The sequence below is a fragment of the Pan troglodytes genome, chromosome 5 (assembly GCF_028858775.2).
Source record: "Pan troglodytes isolate AG18354 chromosome 5, NHGRI_mPanTro3-v2.0_pri, whole genome shotgun sequence".
Classification (NCBI taxonomy): Eukaryota; Metazoa; Chordata; class Mammalia; order Primates; family Hominidae; genus Pan; species Pan troglodytes.
The window spans coordinates 73,175,590-73,199,629 of record NC_072403.2 but is presented as its reverse complement, the minus strand read 5'-3'; the positions used below and the strand labels follow the sequence as shown (position 1 = coordinate 73,199,629).

General features: G+C 36.0%; 1 protein-coding gene across 1 annotated transcript in view; it reads right to left on the bottom strand.

Annotated features, from left to right (window-relative positions):
• The window catches only part of LOC129144370 (protein eyes shut homolog), a 494,497-nt gene that overhangs the window by 99,145 nt on the left and 371,312 nt on the right, over positions 1–24,040 (bottom strand). The window contains exon 7 of the mRNA XM_063813140.1: positions 10,081–10,340. Within this exon, the coding sequence (XP_063669210.1) occupies positions 10,081–10,340 (260 nt within the window). The remainder of the gene's footprint in view (positions 1–10,080; positions 10,341–24,040) is intronic.

Sequence of the window (24,040 nt, the reverse complement as noted above, 5' to 3'; positions counted from 1 at the left end):
TTGGCTGCATAAATGTCTTCTTTTGAGAAGTGTCTGTTCATGTCCTTTGCCCACTTTTTGATGGGGTTGTATGTTTTTTTCTTGTAAATTTGTTTGAGTTCTTTGTAGATTCTGGATATTAGCCCTTTGTCAGATGAGTAGGTTGCGAAAATTTTCTCCCATGTTGTAGGTTGCCTGTTCACTCTGATGGTAGTTTCTTTTGCTGTGCAGAAGCTCTTTAGTTTAATGAGATCCCATTTGTCAATTTTGGCTTTTGTTGCCATTGCTTTTGGTGTTTTGGACATGAAGTCCTTGCCCACACCTATGTCCTGAATGGTAATGCCTAGGTTTTCTTCTAGGGTTTTTATGGTTTTAGGTCTAACGTTTAAATCTTTAATCCATCTTGAATTGATTTTTGTATAAGGTGTAAGGAAGGGATCCAGTTTCAGCTTTCTACATATGGCTAGCCAGTTTTCCCAGCACCATTTATTAAATAGGGAATGCTTTCCCCATTGCTTGTTTTTCTCAGGTTTGTCAAAGATCCGATAGTTGTAGGTATGTGGCGTTATTTCCGAGGGCTCTGTTCTGTTCCATTGATCTATATCTCTGTTTTGGTACCAGTACCATGCTGTTTTGGTTACTGTATCCTTGTAGTATAGTTTGAAGTCAGGTAGTGTGATGCCTCCAGCACAGCTGAATTCTAACAGAGGTACAAGGAGGAACTGGTACCATTCCTTCTGAAACTATTCCAATCAATAGAAAAAGAGGGAATCCTCCCTAACTCATTTTATGAGGCCAGCATCATTCTGATACCAAAACTGGGCAGAGACACAACCAAAAAAGAGAATTTTAGACCAATATCCTTGATGAACATTGATGCAAAAATCCTCAATAAAATACTGGCAAACCGAATCCAGCAGCACATCAAAAAGTTTATCCACCATGATCAAGTGGGCTTCATCCCTGGGATGCAAGGCTGGTTCAATATACACAAATCAATAAATGTAATCCAGCATATAAACAGAGCCAAAGACAAAAACCACATGATTATCTCAATAGACGCAGAAAAAGCCTTTGACAAAATTCAACAACACTTCATGCTAAAAACTCTCAATAAATTAGGTATTGATGGGACGTATTTCAAAATAATAAGAGCTATCTATGACAAACCCACAGCCAATATCATACTGAATGGGCAAAAACTGGAAGCATTCCCATTGAAAACTGGCACAAGACAGGGATGCCCTCTCTCACCGCTCCTATTCAACATAGTGTTGGAAGTTCTGGCCAGGGCAATCAGGCAGGAGAAGGAAATAAAGGGTATTCAATTAGGAAAAGAGGAAGTCAAATTGTCCCTGTTTGCAGACGACATGATTGTTTATCTAGAAAACCCCATCGTCTCAGCCCCAAATCTCCTTAAGCTGATAAGTAATTTCAGCAAAGTCTCAGGATACAAAATCAATGTACAAAAATCACAAGCATTCTTATACACCAACAACAGACAAACAGAGAGCCAAATCATGAGTGAACTCCCATTCACAATTGCTTCAAAGAGAATAAAATACCTAGGAATCCAACTTACAAGGGATGTGAAGGACCTCTTCAAGGAGAACTACAAACCACTGCTCAAGGAAATAAAAGAGGATACAAACAAATGGAAGAAGATTCCATGCTCATGGGTAGGAAGAATCAATATCGTGAAAATGGCCATACTGCCCAAGGTAATTTACAGATTCAATGCCATCCCCATCAAGCTACCAATGACTTTCTTCACAGAATTGGAAAAAACTACTTTAAAGTTCATATGGAACCAAAAAAGAGCCCGCATCGCCAAGTCAATCCTAAGCCAAAAGGACAAGCAATATTTTTAATTTGCCTTATTTTTCTTACTCAATTCTCAGAGCCTGCAAATGAATCTCTGAAGTTACATTTTTGTAATTCGTTCATACGCTAGGTGTTGTATCCTCAGCTTTAGGAACAAAATTAAAATGAATTACTTCCAAGTTATTATGGCTCTCCTCATTTTAGGTGAGCAAGTTGTAATTGTTCCAACATGCTTCATCATTCTTCAATCGCCATTGCTGTTTTCTATATTTAGGTTGTAAATGCCATAGTACAGATATAAACAACTTAGATTCTATTTTCAAAAGATGTTTAATTCTTTAAGTATTTGTTTGAGGTTAGATTTTTCACAAGTTAAAAATTGAGAAAGTTGAGTGCATTTCACCATTTCTACTTTAAGTCTGGTTAGTTTTCTCTGGGAGGCAGGGCATTTTGACACTAAAATGATTCTTAGAAATGTTCTTTTGAGGCAGTGGAACTCAGGGGCACTGACTGGCTATAAAGAAGCACCAGTGAGCCTCCATGATTTCAGCTGTGCTGATGAATCAGAACACTCAGGGCCCAGGACCTTGGGTAGCTCACAGGATAACCTTGTTTCCTGTGATTTTGTCATATTTATTAAGTTTGACATTTCTAAGATGGAGTTTTGTTACCAGCTAGCAACATATGTCAATGGGTTGAGGAAATGAGATTGCCGAAATGCAGCAGACATTGGGAGAAAACATAACATGTGGATTGCATTCAATATAAAGCAAAGCTTTGCTGAGATAGCCTATGTTTTGGGGATTTTAAGAGCGAAGTATGCATACAGTCACTTGCTGCATAACAACATTTTGGTCAATGACAGACCACATTTCTAATGACAATGATCTATAAATATTATAATGGACCTATAAATGCAGTAGGCTATCTCATCTAGGTTTGTGTTAGGGCACTATGTTGTTCACACAACAAAATTGCCTAGTGATATATTTCTCAGGATATATCCCCATTTTTAAGCAATACATGACTGTATACTTAATCCCAAACTACATATTCTATAATCCTTAGTGTTAGAAGTTGATATTCATTTCTGTGAAAGGTACTTGTTTTGAATATATGAAGTTATAGGTAAGAAACTGCCCAAACAGAAAGTTTATTATTACTAATTTTATGCTGTTCCCCTGTTCTTTACTCCTACTCAGAACTATTCAGTTGGCCGTACTTTGTTAACTGCAGGGAGGATCTTTACATGCATAAAAGTGAAGCTTCTTAAATGGATACTGTCTTGATCCTTTTCTTACACTGTCTCGTCCGTGTATGGCTATAACAAATACACACGAATGGTCACTAAATGATATTTTTATACTTCTGCACTCGTTCCTCCAAAATACACAAAATTGATTTTTAAAGCCTACTGCTCAAATTTAAGATCTAAATCAGTCTGGATTGTAGGTATTATTTTTTTAAATCACTTAATATTTTCTCTTTTCTAACAAATTCAGCCTTTTTGCACTTTATGCTCTAGAAGGTAATGTATGGAACAGAGTACAATAATGAAATTTTCATAAAAATCATTTTACATAGCATTTTATCATTCACGACTATATTTTAACAATCTCCACTTCAGAATTCGTATTAGCTGGAGTAATTTGAAATGAATGTAAATAGGGAAAAAAACTAGTGTATACCATAGCATGAATTCACACAAGGTAGTTAAAAATCATATATTTTTAAATAAAAACTCAAACACTTAAAAATGTTTTTCTTTCAAAAGTATTAAATGTATTATTTCTATTTATTCTTAATTAAATAATCTAATTTCTCTGGATTTAAAAGCTTGATAAAAAGAAAACAAAAAAAATCTCAGAAGTTTTTCTTAGCAAGTCAGATTTTTTTTAAAAAATATTATTTTATTTAAAAATATTTGTATTCAAATATTAACATTTTCTAAAATAATGAACCAATATAAGAAATTCTTTAAATTTAACTTTAAAAACTATGAAATATGAATATACAGAACTAATATTTCCAATAGTCTCTAATAAGATTTTTAACATCTATTTTTAAAGTGAACTTAAAAAAAGAAGAGCTAATATTTTAGAATGTAATAAATATTTAACATGTTTTATGTTTAATTATGTATGTATTTTCTTTAAGGAATTTTCTAAATTCAAATTTCTACAGCTATTAACCTTAATAGGTATGTGCTACAACATGGGTACATGTTTTTAATTGTCAACAGGAGTAATTTCTAATTTATACAAACTATTTTGTCAAATGACACATTTATTTGGTGTTTGTACTTGTATACCTTGGCTAATGTGGAATTAACATAATGATAGTTTATATACTGGAGTAATAGACACATTTAAATGCAACTACTTGTCTCCCGTGATACTGCAATTCCATCAAGCGTAGGATCCCAATTATAAATCAATAGCACATGTAAATGATCTGATTCTGCTCTCACTACAGCTCCTTGCAAGGCATCTTTGCCACATTTTAATCCTGTCATTAAGGAAACTTCTGTTCCTTTCACCTTGAAGACATACAAAGTAGCTATTTTAGAAACTAAGCTCTTTACATTAAATTAAGAAGTATTTGATAGGGTAATTTTTTGCCTATAAACTGAGAAAGTGGAGTAATTCAAAGTAGAAAGATAAAGAACCATTCATAAAAAGAACATTAGAAAATAAATTATTTAATTCTTGACATATATTTCTAGGCTAGACACACACATGCTAACATAATAATTCTACTGTATGCTACAAACACACACATTCTCATGCATTTCATTTGAAGTCGACTTTACCTTCTTAATCTTCGTGTGGTTTTGTGGTATTTATTATTATTATTTTTTATTATTAGAGACAAGGTCCTGCTCTGTTGCCTAAGCTGAAATGCAGTGGTGTGATCATAGCTCATTGTAACCTTAAACTCCTTTGCTCTAGTGATCTCTCCTGCTTTAGCCTCCTGAGCAGTTAGGACTGCAGGCATGAACCACTACGCACTGCTAATTTTTTTAGAATTTTTTTTGTAGAGATATTATGTTGACCAAGCTGGTCTGGAGCTATTGGCCTCAAGCAATCCTCCTGCCTTAGTCTCCCAAAGTGCTGTGATTACAAGTGTGAGCTATTGTGCCTGGCCCTCAAGTGATATATTTTATATTTGATTTCTACCAGCTTGAAGTTGAAACCAGTTTATTCAACCTTTCCCACTTAATTAACTCTTTGCCTTCACTATATGTTTTAGCCATTACTCTAATGGCCATAAACATATAAATAAAAACATGAACTTAGTTAAGAAGTGAGATATATTGGTAACCGAGCTGAGAGGGATACCAGACAGTTCACAAAATTGAAGAAAGAACTGTAAGTTCTGCCAGGATTCCTTCCCCAAACACTTCTATCCTACTATATACAGATCATCTCCACATGAAGAGAACATGGTAGTTGTCTGTACTGACTGAAAACATCTGGCAGAAAGAGAAGGCCTCTTCTCTCAGCATCAACTCTAAAGAAGGGGTCTGAATGCCAATATTCCACTCACATGCATGCCCAGACTTGGGTAAATCATAGTTACCATGGGAATGGAATTTACTATGTGTCTTAGCTTGGGTTGTTCCAAAAATTAAAAAAAAAAAGTCTGAGATAATGATTTTCTCACAAGTAGTTTATTTGAGAGGTGATCCCAGATCTCAGGAATTATTGCAACGGAGTGGAAAATAAAGCAGGGAAGACCGTGGTTTAATGAGCACATAATTGTGGGCAACTGAGGCTTCATATGCTGGAGACTCTTATAAATCATGCGAAACATAACTAAAAGTTGTCAACAGAAATGAGAAAGCAGTGTTATGTATCCACAACTTGTCATCCCTTGTGCATATTTCTGGCATAAATGTGGAAGTGATGCAGGATTTTTCTCAGCCCGTTTGGCAGACTCGTGGGAGGGGTGCCCCATCTACTTGGTCCATTATGCTCAAGCTTTTGGGGGAGGGAGCACATATGCCAGCAAGTGCAGGACCTGGCTGGCCACTCCAGGTGCCGAAACAGGAGCAAGCTCCACACGGGCCCCCAGCCTGACCAGGTGTGTTGCCTTGGCGGGAACATGGTGGAACCCAGGTCAGGGTGCCTGTGACACTGAAGCCCCAGAGGGGATTTTGCAGTGCTCCTTTAGTTCCACCATTCACAGACAGCAGTGTGTTAGCAGCTCAGTTGGTGCCTTTCCTCGTCACATGGGGTGGCTGCCCTCCGCCGGGGAGGGCAAAGGGCTGGTTGGACAGCCTTTCTGGGTACCCACACTCAGTGGGTCCCAAGCTCTTGTCCAGTGTCCAAGAAGAATGAGGTCATGCAGATGATTGAAGGGTGGTGAAGGTGGAGAATTTTATTGAGTGATGAAGACAGGTCTCAGAGGAGAGGGGAGCTGGAGAGGGTACAGGAAGGACAGGTCGTCTTCCTGTACAACCTGAAGTCAGGCTGTCTCTTCCCCAAAGTCAGGCCATCTCATCTTCTACTGACTGAGTCTGGGGTTTCTATAGACACAGGATGGGGAGTGCTTGCTGATTGGTTTGTGAGTGTGCAAAAGTTAAAGTGAAGACAAGACTCAAAGGTGGGTACAACAGTGTGGAAAACCAATTAGGAGAGGGCAGGTATATGTAAAATAGGTGAAGGGTGGGGATCAATCAGAGGAAAGCGCACCAAACAGGAAGACAAGTTCTCAATCCTGTCTGACAATTTAACTTATAGCTTGGCTTTCAAGCTTTAAACTGTCATTGGCTTGGAGGTGATGTTTCACCGGGTACCCACCCTTATCTGTCTAGGCATTTGGCTGCCTCCTGTCACTATCAAAAGCTTTTACTGCATTGTACTTTAATGGTTAACTAACTGATATGTCTCTCCCTTAAACTTTCAATTCCTTGAGGGCATATCTTCACCATGTTTAATTTTTCCAGAACCTATCTCAAGACTTGACACATCATAGGAAATCAATATGTTTGTTGAATCAGTTAATATTTTTAAAAAATCTAGAACACTAACAACATGCAGTTACAAGATAGATATGTATTTGTGTATGGAGTACAGTTTATAGAGGCAAAAAAAGTTGGTTACAATAAAATAAGTTTCTAGGTGTGTAAATTCATTACATACTAAATAATCAAAGCTAACACTATTGAGGTGTCAAAAATAAAACCCATTTGTTTATAGAAATCTCATAAAATGTGCCTTCCTGTGTGTTATTTTTCTATTTATTAAAGCTAATTTCTTACAGATATTGTGCCTATTTTCTTACAGATATTGTGCCAAACTAATAAGATTTTATATAAAATAACCATATTGAATTATTACTGTCACATGCTCTTTTGCCTCCTCATTTTCCTGTAGAAAATGTTCATTATTCATAGAGACCCAATTAATCACCGCAGTTTTAGTCAGAAGACAGAAGCTTTGCCCTTTATTTATCTCACAAAGCAGGATCACAATAGTTGTGGTGCTTAACTATACCTATAATTTTTTAAGTAGCTTACTTTGCTAAAAGGATTAGATTATTTTTACTATATATACATTTTTTACTATATATATATATTTTGACTATATATTTCAATCACACTAACCAAAATAGCTTACCTGCTAAGCATGCAGTCTGATGTAAACCCAAAAGTATCAGTTATTCTACTTGCTGGTCCTTCAGAGTGAATTTGAATGTCATTTCTAATATAGTTTTCTAACATACAGTCGCATTGTTACTCTGGCTGAAATTTTACCTATACTCATATTTATCTAGTGAGAGACCCTACAGACTGACTAAAAACTGTGAAAACAAATTCAGAAATACATACACTGAATCCTTAGCCTAAAGCCTTAAATTTCTACTCTTACGACCTGTCCTATTTTAGTCAATTGACAAACATCAACAACTTCCAAAGAGATCCAGTGGAGCTTCCAAATCATATCTGTAGATGTTAAGTCTTGGAATTCTTTGTAGTTCTAAATGTTGATACTTGTGAGAATTAAATTTGATAAAATATTTTCTTTTAAAAACAATATACTGGCTTTGACATAGAACCTATTTTAAATAAAGCTATTAAAGTAACCCAGTCAAAGCTTCTAAAATGTTGCATAGTCAACTTTTGAATTTTCTGAGGTGGTTTTTAAAAGCAATGTTACAGCCTTTAATTTTTCATCTGCTACAGAACTTAAAACTACTAAAGACACGTTATTACAGTATTCAGATCTGATTTACAGAAACATACTCCACAATTAGGTTTAGAAAAACATAGATGCAAATTAGTTAAAAAATGATGTGCACTTCAAGTATATCTTTGTACTGAATCACAATCACAAAGGAATAAACACATAATTCACGGTGTTTACCTGCCACTCTAGCCAAAGCTCTGATTTGGCTTACGTACAATAATAAAATACTAAGGGGAAATAAGATTTCATTTATTTAATAATAGTGAAATCTAAATTCTCCCCATGACATCTTTGTCAATGTTCAATGGGACAGCAGATATCATTACTAATTCAGTATATGACTAGAGGGTTTTAAAATGTTTCCAAACTTTCTTTCCCTAACCCCGTAGCAGGAAAGAAATATCACTATATTTTATAAATTTATTAAATGCACTTATAAATAGCAAAAGAATTTTTAAAATATTAAGGTTTGAAAACAATGCCCACTTTGCAGAAAATTATCTCTGGTGAAAACAAAGGAAGTTTGTCTAAAGTGAATAAATATACTATGGCCTCCTCAATAAATATTTATATTCTGAGATTTTTTTTCTATTTTACTTAGCCTACTTATACTCTCAGAAATAATAACATGTTTCTTACATTCTTAGAAATGTAAGTAGGCTAAGTAAAATATTCTACGTAGTAGAATGTTTAGAATTGTTCTACTAAATAAATTAGCTTCACTGATATTGAATAATTTTCAACAAGTTTCACTCTCAGTGCTTGCTAAAAGGAAAACTATTTACTTGTTTGAATTATGTTCTTCATAATTACTAAATTTTTCTGGGCATCAAATGCTCCCCTTGTATTTTTTCATTTTTTTCTTCTCTATCTTGTTTTTCCTGTCTCATTCTTGAAAATATTCTCTCATATGCTCTATAAAGCCCATGCTATTTTTGCAAAATCAATTACTGATGGCTTTCTAGCTTTTAGTTTTAATCCTTCAGAAGGCCCAGAACTTTCTGTCATGTATACAGGTTCAAGGACTTGCTTCATATCCTTAAAAAACATTAACATCTTAAGGAAGTTTTAATGCAAAACAAATGGAAATAGCTTTGAATAAGATGTCTGTTTAACTAATGTCATCTAAGCTGACTTTTTTGAACAGAAGAGTAAATAAGTGATATCCTTATTATTAAGAGACTCCCTTAAGGGCCAGTGAGAGGCAGGAAAACATGAAACCACAGTGAGTATTAGAAAATAAATTGCAGTTTTGGACCTCCAAACACAATGTGTTTTTTATATTATGCTTATGACACATCTAGTTATTCTGAAAACCGGCCATGTGTTTTGGAGCAGAAGCATTTCCACTGAAGATGGTAATTGCTTATGAGTAGCCATTGATACATGAACAGTGAACATGTACCTAAACCACTGTGCATTAATAAGACTTTCTTCACTTGCATATGAAGAGACCCCAATCAAGAAAGTTTAATGATATAAGCAGAGTTATTGGCTGATATGACCCAGAAAGCCAGAAATATCCTGGCTTCAGATACGGCTGGATCCAGGAGCTCCAATAGTATTTTTTGAACTGCTCATTCTTTCTTGCATAGGATTTCTCTCTTGAGACAAAGCAGCCACCAAAGTTATGTGATTGTAACTAAACAATCTAAGTCGAAAGAAGTAATATTTTGATAGCTCCAGAAGAAAATGTACAATAGGGCATTTCATTACCCCCAATTATACCTATGCCCATCTCTAACTAACTGCTATTGTCATGAACACTACATGAACAGGATTGTTCAGAAAAGAGAAACTGTTATTAAAGGAGAGACAACTTCTGAAAGAAAAAAAAAGGGCCAAAAAGCTATAAAGCTTCACTCTTTTCCCTCTTCCCAATGGTTAATTCTTAGATTAACTCCTTTGGGGCATTTCTCTAATATATTTTTATAACTGGATTTGAAGTTAGATAGTCCCCTACCCACAATGTACATAGGATTTTTCCAACCCATTTTAGGAGGCCATCATCCCATAGGCACAATAAATACACAAACTAATTAAGTAATTATTTAAAAACAATAAAATCCATATTAGCTCTTACCTTCTCTACAAATACAATGCTGATTTGCGTCTACCAAAGCTAAGCATGTTGAGTTGTTTCTGCAAGGGTTATGAAGTAGGTCACAAGGGTTATAGCGTTGGTGGCAAAATTGTCCAGTATAAAGGGGTGGGCACAGACATACAAATTGTCCAGGGATGGTAGATTCATGACAAAGACCTCCATTCATGCATGGATCAGAGTCGCATTCATTTATTTCTTCACTACAGTTCTGTCCAGTCCATCCAGATGTACACTCACATCTGAAATAAAATATTAAAATTTTTAGAAGTGTGAACTCTTTTTCAAGTTTATTTTTTGTATTTTTAATTACTCCCTTGAACTAATAGTATGTGGTGCTTTTAAATTTATAACAGGACTAATAAATAATACATAGTTTTAAAATATTGTTTGCCTAATTTCCTGTGACAATATAATATATATTACCATAAAACTTACCACATTGGCTGAAATAAGATTTTAAAAGCATTAACAAATTTCTAACATAGTTAGGCCTCTGAGACATGTCAGAGAACAACTATTGACCTAAATCACCAATTGAGCAAAATTTTCCTATGAATTATTTAATATAAGTTTTACAGATGAGATCACTATTTATAAGCCTTAAATGCTATTTAATTCAGCGTCCTTAGCAATATGTGAAATTCTTGTCATCACCAGAGTATATAACAAGGTGTTACTTTATGTTAAGCATCTGTTTTTGGCTTTGTGTGTCTGTTGAATCACTTGAAATGCATTTTTAAAAATATATTTTCTTTTTTAAAAATTTTAGATTCAGGGCTTACATGTGCAGGTTTGTAACACAGATACATTGCATAATGCTGTAGTTTGGGCTTTTGTTGAACCCATTGCCCAAATAGTGAACACAGAACCCAATAAATAGATTTTCAACCCCTACCTTTCTCCTTCCCTGCTCACTTTTGGAGTTCTCAGCCTCTATTGTTTCCATCTTTATGTCCCTGTGTACCCATTGCTTAGCTTCCACTTGCAAGTGAGAAAATATGATATTAGATTTTCTGTTTCTGCATTAATTCACTAAGGATAATAGCCTCTAGCTGCATCCATATTGCTGCAAAGGACATGATTTAATTCTTTTCATGGTTTTGTAGGATTCCACAGTGTATATGCATCACATATTCTTTATCCAGTCCACCGTTGATAGACAGCTACGTTGGTTCCATGATTTTGCTCTTGTGAATAGCACTATGATAAACATATGAGTGAAGTTGTCTTTTTGGTAGAATGACTTCTTTTTATTTGGGTGGATGTCATTAGTGGGATTTTTGGGTCAGATGGTAGTTCTATTTTTAGTTCTTTGAGAAATCTCCATAATGCTTTCTGTAGGCTGAACTAAATTCGTATTAATATTTGAATAATGTGGGATAATTGAAGGGAAAGCAAACAAATAAAAAATAAAGCATTTGGAAGTCATCTGTGTATCACAGGCTTCTAGCTCAGTCTAGTCCTCCATCCAGTATCTGTCATTATCTTCAAATACCACTTTGGCCAGTCATCATCCATGAAACGAGGCTAGTCTGCTGTGAAGAGAAAAATTCTAGCAGACAGGAGGGGGAAAGTGTTTTACACACAAAATTCTAGCAGACAGGAGGGGGAAAGGGTTTTACACACAAAGTGTCCATTTGAGGGAAATGGAAAGGTTATAGTGAAGCCTGCAGATAGAGAGTAAATGCAAATAGAGAGATAGAGAGGTAGTCCATCAGCTGGGTAAGTGGAAAACAATCACAAACTGTAGGTGTGTTCAAGGAGAGAACTTGTGTCAATTTGTGGGCAAGGTAGATTTCCAAATCTTGAGCAACTTTACTATTATGCAAGTTATGAATCATGAAACAAGCACAGGAAATATTAGAACAATTATTTTCAAAAAGTGTATTTACTGATAAATTAGATTTTTAAGATAACTTGAAAAAAAGTCATAGTGCTGAAATAATGTAACTTACTTTATGATACAGAATATCTTACTAAAAGGAGGGGAGCAAAGAGGAAGGAAAGAAGGAAGAAACAAAGAAAAGAGTCACCTAATTTGCAGTTTCAAAGCCCCAGATATATCAAGGCCCTTTATAATTATAAATACATAGGATACCAATATATTGGAGGAGATAATTGAACAAATGACTTGCAACAACATCTATAATTGAATTCTAAATCGATATAGTTACCATTAAAATAAAAACCAAAATGAATAATTGGCAAAATGGTATTAGACATAATTGACTAATAAAGTGTTTACTAGTTCAATAAGTTTAAATCCAATGCATTGTAAGCCAGTGGATTTCACAGCTGTCTAAATTTTTTTTTAATTGGCTGTGGGTAGAAAGTAATTGCTATCATGATAATTGCACATTTCTTTGTGAAGTATGCTAGCACAAGACAAAATTTATGACGGAAACAATTCATACCTTTACAATATAAAAAATATATACCTAAGGGTATGTTATTTACTTAATATTTTATTTTCTTCTCAAAATCAAAATGCTCTAATTATTTTGGTGACTTTCCATCCTAGTTTGCCTGGAGAGACTTGGTTCAGTTTGTTGTTCTGATATAATTTTCAGGGCATCCTTTTACTTATAAAAGTTTCTAAGGTGCTTTTTTAAAAAATCTTTATCTCCTATATCCCATTACTGAAATTGAGTATCTAAAAAAACAAAACAAAACTAACAACTATACACTTACCTATTTACTAATCCTACAAATTATTTCACTTTGCTCTAAAATTTGCTTGCCACACACTTTAGGAACTCATCATATATACTATCTTGTGTTAAAATCATTTGCATGGTTTGCCTCCACCATTAAACTTCTGGTTCCTGAATGTCTAAGAATGATCTGAATCTCCACATTATCATGTCAACACAATAAATGTTGACAATACTATAAGAATTGATATAAGGTCCTCAGTGTTGAAACAGATCAACTTATCTGCACTCTTTCATTTAGGAAGTTGAGGATCAGAGAGTTTAATGAAATTGGTAATCTCAGAGAATTGTTGTAAAGATTACATTATATGATGAATAAAAAGTATATATAGTGCCTGGAATCTGCATTGCCTGGCCACCTACACTGTTTACTAGATGCTGTCACAGAAGTTTTAAGAATACATTTTCTGACCTATGAGCCTAAATACAATGTGTATCTCAACAATGAATATTTCTTTAGCTTTTAGTAGTACTTCTTTTTAATTTTTGATCATCACATCGCATTTTACAACTGTCAAATATATTATCCAATTTGATACTTTCAATAAAGCTTTGAAATATGTAGAAGAGATATTCTTTTTCTCACTTTACAGATGAGATAGGTGGAAGTTCAAAGGATAACAGTGATGTATCCTAAGTCATGTGGTTAAGCAAATGGAACTTAGAATCCAGATCTCCTCCTCTCAAGTTCCTGTTTTTCTTTTCTTTTCTTTTTTTATACATGCTTTAAATCTAGTATCATGTCTTTAAACATTTTGTGAAATAATGTTAAAACTGGGTATTACCCAGTCTTAAGAGAACAACTTCAGTGTATTTATTTTGCTTGAAATAACATCACTGTAAATATAACTATTCAGTCATATAATGGGACTCAGTTAATATACTATGGCAATTTTAAGAGGAAAAAAGCTAGAGAATTAATATTTTCTAAAATCATGGTTACTACCACATCATGATCACAGGTCCTGAGGGTATTGCACAAGTATTTATGTTTTTCTCTTTATTGTATTCTGAGTACATAATTTCAACTTGGTTAATTTAAAAGAGTTTCCTAAGAAAAACCGACAATTCTTGCCTATTTGGCATATGTGCTGAAGGTTTGTTTTATCTTCTCACATAACAGGTGGCCTAAGACCTCATGTGGTGTCATTCCAAGGATCAAATCCTCAGGAAAGAATGTGGCTGTATGTCAAGAGGACTGATGATGCCAAGGCTGAGTCCTATGGAGATAACATGGATGTTTTATAGAAAATAAAGTTCCGAGGAACAAAGTCACTACTAGTGACTAACAATCATACCAGCAGGTTTACATATTTGAATCTGCTTCCGCACATGTCAGAGAAGCTAGTGTTTGATGGGTGGGAAAAGGAAAACATATTTGATGTGAGGGCTTCAATCAGATTCTAAGTTTGCACCATGAAATAATTTCAGGATTTAGTGGAACCAGGCAGATATTTTCAAACTCACAGCTAGAAGCAGAGTCTTTATGGATTAAAAAAAAAAAATGCAAAGCACATACTGTGTGACTTTTTGAGTGTACAATTTCTGGTAGTAAACACTTGAAAACAAGTAAGTGCGTGTCTAAAGATAGGTTAATACATTCTAATTTGCTCTTTTCCCTAGTGTGAGAAAATCTAAATTCATTGGTGTAAAATACATTGAACACTTCTAAGGACACTTTTCAAATCTTAAATGCTGATTTAAAGTACTAAAGCTGATAATAGAAAATAAAGTAGTTATCATCGTTAAAAAGTGGAAGAAATTCTACTCATTAAGGTGTGTTGGCTCATGCCTGTAATCCCAGCACTTTGGGAGTCCGAGGCGGGTGGATCACGAGGTCAGGAAATCAAGATCATCCTGATCAATATGGTGAAACCCTGTCTCTATTAAAAATACAAAAATTACCCAGGTGTGGCAGCACGCGCCTGTAGCCCCAGCTACTCGGGAGGCTGAAGCAGGAGAATTGCTTGAACCTGGGTGGCGGAGGCTGCAGTGAGCAGAGATCGTGCCACTGCATTCCAGCCTGGGTGACAGAGCGAGACTTAGTCTCAAAAAAAAAAAAACAAACAAACAAAATTCACTAGCTTCAAAAATCTTAATAAATGTCAATTTCTAATGACTAAGCATTCTATATGTTTACCTTACCGTAAACATTTATTTGTAATGACAAAGGATCGTTCAGCAATATGTATCTGTGTTTGAATATATTTTGTATATGAAGGCATATAGGCTTTTTTGGCTCTAAATTTATTAATACAAACCTAAGAGTATATGCAGTTTAAAAGAATATTTTCTTATAAAAATCAGTTCACTTCTCTTAGAAGCAAACAGTAAAATGTTGTTTATCAGCTACTGGGAGGTGGAGGAGATCAGTGGAGATGTTGGTCACAGGATACAGTTAGATGGAAGGAAAAAGTTCAACAAACCAATTGTACATGATCATGACTATCATTAATAACAAGATATTGTGCACTTAAAATTTTTTAAGAGAGATTTTAAGTGCTTTCTTCATGAAAAAGATAATTATGCGAAGTAATGCGTATGTTAATTAGCTTGATTTACCCATTTCAAAATGTATGCATATATCAAAACATTATGTTATACAACATAAATATACACAATTTTTATGTGTTAATTTTAAAAATTAGTTCATTATTTCCTGCAACCATTACATATTTGAAACACAAAATTTCAACCAACACTGCTAGGTGAAAAAGAAATAATGACCGTTAATAATAAAATAGTATTGTTATCTTTTTAGTGTCCTACAAATTGAGGGCATAGGAAAGGGAAGAATTTTTTTTTAAATGAGCTACCGAATTAAATAATTCATTCATTATTTTATTGTTTTGTCTATTAACCTATTTATACCCTTAGGTGTACATACCATCAACAAAACTATATTCATACCGAATTATAACATGAACATTACTAAACTCTTAACCTCTGCAATCTTCTTCTTGGAAATAAATGTGGAAAATCACTTAGCTCATTTAGACGGAAAAATCTATTGTAAAAAATATTTGTAAACATTAAAAATAGAATACAAAATTAAGGACCACTTTGAATAACAGCCTGAAAATGTTAGTATGTAAAAACATATGAGAAGATTGATATGGGTAAAATGAAAGTGAGGAGGTAGCCTAAAAACAGTAATAGTAAGGCAAAGTTGCTGAGGATTGTGAAAACTACTGTAACAACAAGAAAAGTAAAATTAAGGAATTTTGACTTTACCCTTGAAGATATTTAAGGGTTTTTTGTTTGTTTGTTCGTTTGTTTGTTTCTAAGCCTGGGAGTAACGTTGATTGTTATCCAGTAGATGGATTAACATAGGGACAGCTTGGAAGCATGAAGATCATTTAGGAAGCTATTGTTTCATTACTGATAAGAGATTATGAGTACTACACAAAGGGAGTAATAAAGTACATCAGATTTGAGATATATTTCTGATGTAGGACAGAGAAGATTTGGATAATGGTTAGTAAGCAGATGAGGCAGAGTGAGGAGTGAGGAGGACTCAGTGGGCTTCACATTCACTATTGGAAAGATAATGATGCCATCAGGTAGGAGACAGATGACAACAATGGAAATAGAAGAAAATAAGATGGTACTGATGCTTAATATGTAACAACTTAAATCAGATAAATTGCATGATTTCAGATGCTGTCCTGCATGTATTGAAAATTCAAATATGGAGCTCTAGAAAAACCAAGGCATGCAATAAAAATTCAAGTACCATTCTAACAAATAATACTAGGAATAAATAAATTAAATTTGGCCTTCTCTACTGAAATATAAATTTATGAAACATATAGAATCCTCTTCATTGTGATATTCTGTGGTATTTTATAGAATCTTAGATACATATGTAGATTCTTTGAAAAGAAATAGGCAGGAAAGAGTTCTACTAGGCAGATTAGTGTAAGCATGTGGTCGGATAGACAGTAAGCAAGATAGTAAGCAAACCTTTCTTTCTTTAATTTTTATTTATTTATTTTGAGATGGAGTCTCACTCTGTCGCCCAGGCTGGAGTGCAGTGGCGTGTTCTTGGCTCACTGCAACTTCTGCTGCCTGGATTCAAGCGATTCTCCTGCCTCAGCCTCTCGAGTAGCTGGGTTTACAGCCCTGCCATCGCACCCGGCTATTTTTTGTATTTTTAGTAGACACAGGGTTTCAACATGTTGGTCAGGCTGGGCAAACCTTCCTTTTTTATGTTTTTTTTTTTTTGAGGGTGAAGGGAAGTTTATGGAGTATGTATTCTAAATGAACTCAAGAATTTCTGTTTTAATATTAATAGAAAAAGGATTTCTTCTATTTAGGCCATCAAGCATCATTTCATATATTTTTTCAAAAAAATAAATTCAGACATATAATTTATCTATTTATACACATAATTTATAAGTCAATTATTTCAATTGGAAGAATTATAATCTATATTTTTCATACATTTTGATGTAAATGAACTGTATGGATAATTCCTTGATATAATTCTCTTCAAATTATCTGTTTCCAATATTCTATATGATTTAATCTCCTGTGCCATGTAAGAAGACAACTGATCAATAATCTTTTTCAGAGTTATTTAATTCAAGCTGCTTTGTAGGTCAGTATTTCTAAAAAACAATTCAAGGCTTTTTCAAGATTCAGAATATTCCTCGTTTCATAGAAGAAAGCTAAAATGCCAGACAAGCAGAGGCAGATAATGCATTGGGTCACGCCTCCAGTATATTCATATTTAAAATCTGAGGTAAATCTGATGGAACTCATGCTGTATTTTGAAGAATACCCAAAGTTAAATACACTTGAATCTGGGACTAGAACAGCAAAGCCAAACATATGCCGTACAGTGAGATGCCATATAGTGAGATTAGTTTCTTTTTTTTTTTTTTTTTGTCATTGTGGTCATAATACAGAAACCATGAGAATGGGGTATTTTACCACTCGGATGATCAGAATTTAGATTTTTTTGTAAGCCTACAACAAGCCCTAAGACATTTATGTTGAAAGATGAATCTTTCAACAACATCTTGAATAAAGCTGAAAGACAACACTTGCTCAAAAAGGCTGACTACATAAGATAGTTGAAGCTACTATTCTGTAAGTTTACCTGTTGAGTCAAGAAAATGACTAGTGTTATAAACATGAGTAACATGAACAATTATGTGATTTAGCTTTGAACATAAACCTAGTTTAAGTTACTGTCTTTAATTTCTTCTATTTTATTTTTCCTTGATGGTGTGTGTGTGTAAGCAGAAAATTGATGATGAATCAGTTTCTGAGCAAGTAAGTATTACTTCTGGCTCCTGTTTTTTTCCAAAAAGGATTTTTGTGGCAAGTCAAAGTAAGTCTGCTTTTAAATATAGTGCTTTATATATTCAGAAGAATTCGTAGTTAGTTGCATCTTTTTCAATGCTTAAAAATGTATGTAAGTATATGTCTGCATGTGTATATGCAAGTATAATATCCATACCTATACCCACACATTGTATTCAAATTATACTTGAAAATGCATATATAATCTTTCAAATACAGTTTAAAATGTATAAAAATCCTATATACCTACACATATATTTTTATTCTTTCAGGTACAATTTGAGTAGGAGGCAGAATTTTAAATACAAAAGCAGGATACAGAGTGTTACATATGCAAAGTACTAAGATATAGAACTTAAATTTATAAACATTTTACAAAATAATTCATAAATCTTCAGCATGTCAGGTGTTTCATATGGAGAAACATTTTAAACTCCCAGTTTAATAAGCATTACACTTGAAGTCTCAGAAGAAAATCAACTGAGCTAGCAAAAGCCAAAGGATTTTTATGCATATGGAAATATTACAAGCAAGGAGGAAACAAAATAATCTCTGTTTTTTTGTTAGGACTGGCATTATAATAAATGCTATATCTGTTTCATACTCCTTAGGGGTAACATGTATTAAAAATATATACTCTAATTACTAATCACACATACTTAGTTCAGACTATATGCATATAACACCATTAATTCTGAAATGTAACATAAATTCAGTTAGCCAATGTAAAAATATGCAAAAATAAACCTATTGAAAATGAACACTAACATAATCTTTCCACATACAGAATTATTAACCCATTATTTTATTAAAATTTAAAATTATAGAACATGTCCTTCCTTAAAATTTAAATAACACTCAAATTGTCTTATACTTATTTTTTAATAAAACAGATGGAACTATAGAAATAAATAAGGATAGCAGAGATAAGAGAGAAATGGAAAGAAGGAAAGAGAAGCAAAATAATTATTTTTAAAAATGTCACTAAAGGGTCACCTGTCTCACAGGGGTTATGTGGAAAATTTTTTATCTATGATCCTGCTTCTTGATGAGACTCTTCCTGGTACTTAGTCAAGCCAGAGTCCAAGTGATATTCAAAAAGCCTTTAAAATTCACTAAGCGAGAACCTCAAACTCATGGAAAGAAAGGATAAATTCAAAGTAGAAGAGATTTATCTTTGTAAAGTATGAAGTAAAGACACCAGTGCCTGTGTCTCTCTGAATCTAACTCAATGTGACAAAGAAAATTAGAAACAGAAAATAAAACTTCATCCTCAATAAAACAGTTATCAATAATCCCAAGCCAAAGCACAAAAGAATGAGATGACAAATATTGTGAAAGGACCAAGATAAGAGCAGATATGAAGAGCAGGTAGGTGCCTGCTGCTGGAGTAAGCCAGCAGAAAGGGCACAAAAATAGTTCTCAGAGTAGGAAACTGATGAAAAATTTTAAAAAACAAGAACAAAAATTAAAAAAAAAAAACTTGCTTGAAATATAAGGCTGGGCCAATTTTCCATCAAAGAGTGTTTGGGGTAGAAGAAAAGACACCGGCAGAATTTGGAATTTCAGAGACATGCAACATTGAGGCCCCATGAAGGAAAATCAGCAGTCCTCTTGCTACCGTTACTCACTGGGGTGACGAAAAATATATCCATTCTCCCTCTCTCCCACCTCTCTCACACACATACACATGCATATGCATATATGTGTTCACACACAAGCAATTGAAAAACCAATATTTTCCTCTGAGCCAGGGAAGATTCTGCTTGTTTCTCATTGACAAGGACATTGTGTTGACTCACACATGTTCCCACAAATACTAAGGTTTTGAAGAACTAAATTTAAAGATAAGAAAAACTTAGAAAGGAATTAGTGCAAAATAGACTGTTGTGTTTGTGTGCAAGCGTAAATGTAAAAATAAATGAGTATGAAAAGAGCCAGACATCTTATGTAAGCATTATTTTACCAAGCATATTAAAATTACAGCTAGATAATTTTAAGACAAGTATAAATATTACTATACAACAAAATATTTAAGGAGATATAAAAGACTCAGGATATATATTAGTTAATAAAATGAGAGGAATCCCAATGGCAGAATTCCAGAAAAAATAGAGGATAAATTAAATGCCAGTATTCACTGGCCCTTTTGTTTCCTCTCCATGATAGCAGTGCAAATGCACTGCTTCTAGTCTGCCATCTTGACCCAACATCCCTTTAAATGTATTTTCTAACTCATTCCCTAGCTTCTAGGGTGTCCTGGCATCTTAGCTATGGATATCCCAGTACCTGCAGGTCACAAGGTAACAGAGACTATGACAGTCATCTGGGTCTCCTGGAACAGAGGACACAGAGCAGTGGAGATGGACCCCATGCTCTGGGTGGAGTAAGAGACCTACTTTGAATTCTTTATCCAGCATCCCAACATTTCATTTTGTTTAGGATTCAAGATCCAGTATTACTATGCTGATTTTTTTCTCATCTGGAGAAACACTTCTTATTCTTGAATTTACTTTTTTGGGGGTGGGACTTTTCTTGAGGATGTGCCTGTGATGTATGTTGAGTAAGATCATTTGGCTTTGCTTCTGGGTATGTTTAGTGGCTGTATTAGTCTGTTTTCATGCTGCTGATAAAGACATACTAGACACGGGGGAAAAAAAAGGTTTCATTGGACTTACAGCTCCACATGGCTAAAGAGGCCCCAGAATCATGATGGGAGGCGAAAGGTATGTCTTACATGGTGGTGGCAAGAGAAAAATAAGGAAGAAGCAAAAGGAAAAACCCCTGACAAACCCATCAGATCCCATGACACTTAATCACTATCACGAGAATAGCACAGGAAAGACCTGCCTCCATGATTCAATTACCTCCCCGTGGGTCCCTTCCATAACATGTGGGAATTCTGGGATATACAATTCAAGTTGAGATTTGGATGGGGACACAGTCAAACCATATCATTTCACCCATGGCCCTTCCAAATCTCATGTCCTCACATTTCAAAACCAATCATGTGTTCCTAACAGTCCCTCAAAGTCTTAACTCATTTCAGCATTAACTCAAAAGTCCAAATTCTCATCTGAGACAAGGCAAGTCCCTTCCACCTATGTGTCTGTAAAATCAAAAGCAAGCTAGTTATTTCCTAGATACAGTGGGGGTACAGGTATTGGGTAAGTACAGCTGTTCCAAATGGGAGAAATTGGCCAAAACAAAGGGGTTACAGGGCCCATGCAAGTTCAAAATCCAGCGAGGCAATCAAATTTTAAAGCTCCAAAATGATCTCCTTTGACTCCATGTCTCACATCCACGTCACACTGGTGCAAGAGGTAAGTTCTCATTGTGTTGGGCAGCTCTGCCCCTGTGGTTTTGCAGGGTACAGCCCCCCTCCTGGCTGCTTTCACAGGCTGGCATTGAGTGTCTGTGGCTTTTCCAGGCACATGGTGCAAGCTGTCAGTGGATCTACCATTCTGGGGTCTGGATGATAGTGGCCCTCTTCTCACAGCTCCACTAGGTGGTGCCCCAGTAGGGACTCTGTGTGGGGACTCTGACCCCACATTTCCCTTCCATAATGCCCTAGCAGAGGTTCTCCATGAGGACCCCGCCCCTTCAGCAAATTTTGCCTGGGCATCCAGGTGATTCCATACATCTTCTGAAATCTAGGCAGAGGTTCCCAAACCTCAGTTCTTGACTTCTGTGCCCCCAGAGGCTCACCACCATGTGGAAGCTGCCAAGGCTTAGGGCTTCTACCCTCTGAAGCCACAGCCCGAGCTGTACTTTGGTCACTTTCAGCTATGGATGGAGCGTCTGGGACACAGGGCCCCAAGTCCCTAGGCTGCACACAGTATGGTGACCCTGGGCCCAGCCCACAAAACCATTTTTTGCTCCTGGGCCTCCAGGGCTGTGATGGGAGGGGATGCTGTGAAGGTCTCTGGCATGGCCTGCAGACATTTTCCCCATGGTCTTCGGCATTAACATTAGGCTCCTTGCTACTTATGCAAATTTCTGCAGCCAGTTTGAATTTCTCCCCAGAAAAAGGGTTTTTTCTTTTCTATTACATAGTCAGGCTGCAAATTTTCCAAATTAGTATGCTCTGCTTCCCTTGTAAAACTGAATGCCTTTAACAGTACCCAAGTCACCTCTTGAATGCCTTGCTGCTTAGAAATTTCTACTGTCAGATACCCTAAATCATCATTCTCAAATTCAAAGTTCCACAAATCTCTAGGGCAGGGGCAAAATTCCACCAGTCTCTTTGCTAAAACATAACAAGAGTCACCTTTTCTCCAGTTCCCAACAAGTTCTTTATCTCCATCTGAGACCACTGCAGCCTGGACCTTATTGTCCATATCACTATCAGCATTTGGGGCAAAGCCATTCAACAAGACTCTAGGAAGTTCAAAACGTTCCCACATTTTCCTGTCTTCTTCTGAGCCCTCCAAACTGTTCCAACCTCTGACTGTTACCCAGTTCCAAAGTCACTTCCACGTTTTTGGGTATCTTTTCAGCAGCACCCCATTCTACTGGTACCATTTACTGTATTAGTTCATTTTCATGCTGCTGATAAAGATATACCCGAGACTGGAAAGAAAAAGAGGCTTAATTGGATTTATAGTTCTACATGGCTGGGGAGGCCTAAGAATCATGGTGGGAGATGAAAGGCACTTCTTACATGGTAGTGGCAAGAAAATAATGAGGAAGAAGCAAAAGCGAAAACCCCTGGTAAACCCGTCAGATCTCATGAGACTTAATCACTATCACAAGAATAGTGCGGGAAAGACCAGACCTCATGATTCAATTACCTCCCCCTGGGTCCCTCCCACAATACATGGGAATTCTGGGAGATACAATTCAAGTTGAGATTTGGATGGGGCACAACCAAACTCTATCAGTGGAATAGACTCTGTATGATTTCTTTGGTTATACATAGTCTTCATGTGGTGGCTTTCTCAAATGCTCATTGTGGTAGCGATGTGCCTGGTGTGTCAGCAGGCCCAAGGCCTCCTAATGAGCGAGGGTGGTGTGAATAATAGTGGTAGCAGAGGTCATATGAGGCTACCTTCCCAAATGCTGTGTACTTGTGTCAGCAGATATTGAAATGGGCTATGAAGTAGATCTTAAGGCCAGAAAGTGGTGCTTACAGGTGAGAGCCAGATGGCATGGTCACTAGCTCTCTCCTGTAAGATGTTCTCACCTGGTCTAGATGATCTCTCATCTACACCCAAAGGTGTAATCTAAATGAAGTTCTCAGGTTCCCAGGTGGTGGGTTGGGTTGTAGAACATTCAGTGGTCCTTGTCCCACACTTTGCCTCTGAGGACAGAGGCAGCATAGCTGGGAACTGGGCCAAGCGAGCCTGCATGTGGGCCCCTAATGGTGGGTGCAAGCACCAGCCCCAGTAGGGTTCAGAGTCAGTTCTCAGGTCCTTAGAATAACTTCCCAATGAGGAGCAGAATAATCATTGCTGGGCCTAAGACCCAGGATGGGGAATGAGAGATGGCTCAGGCTCTACAGACTAGCAAGTGGTAGTGGGACCTGCTGTGCTCTCGTACTCCCAACCTAGCAGGGCTCCCTCCTATAGTCTGACTCTGGCAGAAAGTTAGAACAGTTAGCCAAAGCACTCCTAGTTTGCCTTCAGGCAGACCTATCCCAGGCCACAAAACTTTCTGCTGGGGTCAAAACCACACCCACTCATGTCCTCTGAAGAGGGAGCACCCAAGTACTGTGCCTGTGGCTGGAGCACATACCACATTTGCCTCTCAATTCTAGCCCCAGGGGCTTCTCCCCTGCTCAAGATCATAAATCTCTGACCTGAGACTCTCCAGACCAGTAACTGCCACTTGTGCTGGCTGGCAGGTTTCCACATAGCTCCCTATGAGCTAGGATACAGAATGGCCTCATTCTATTGATGCCCAGTTCTAGG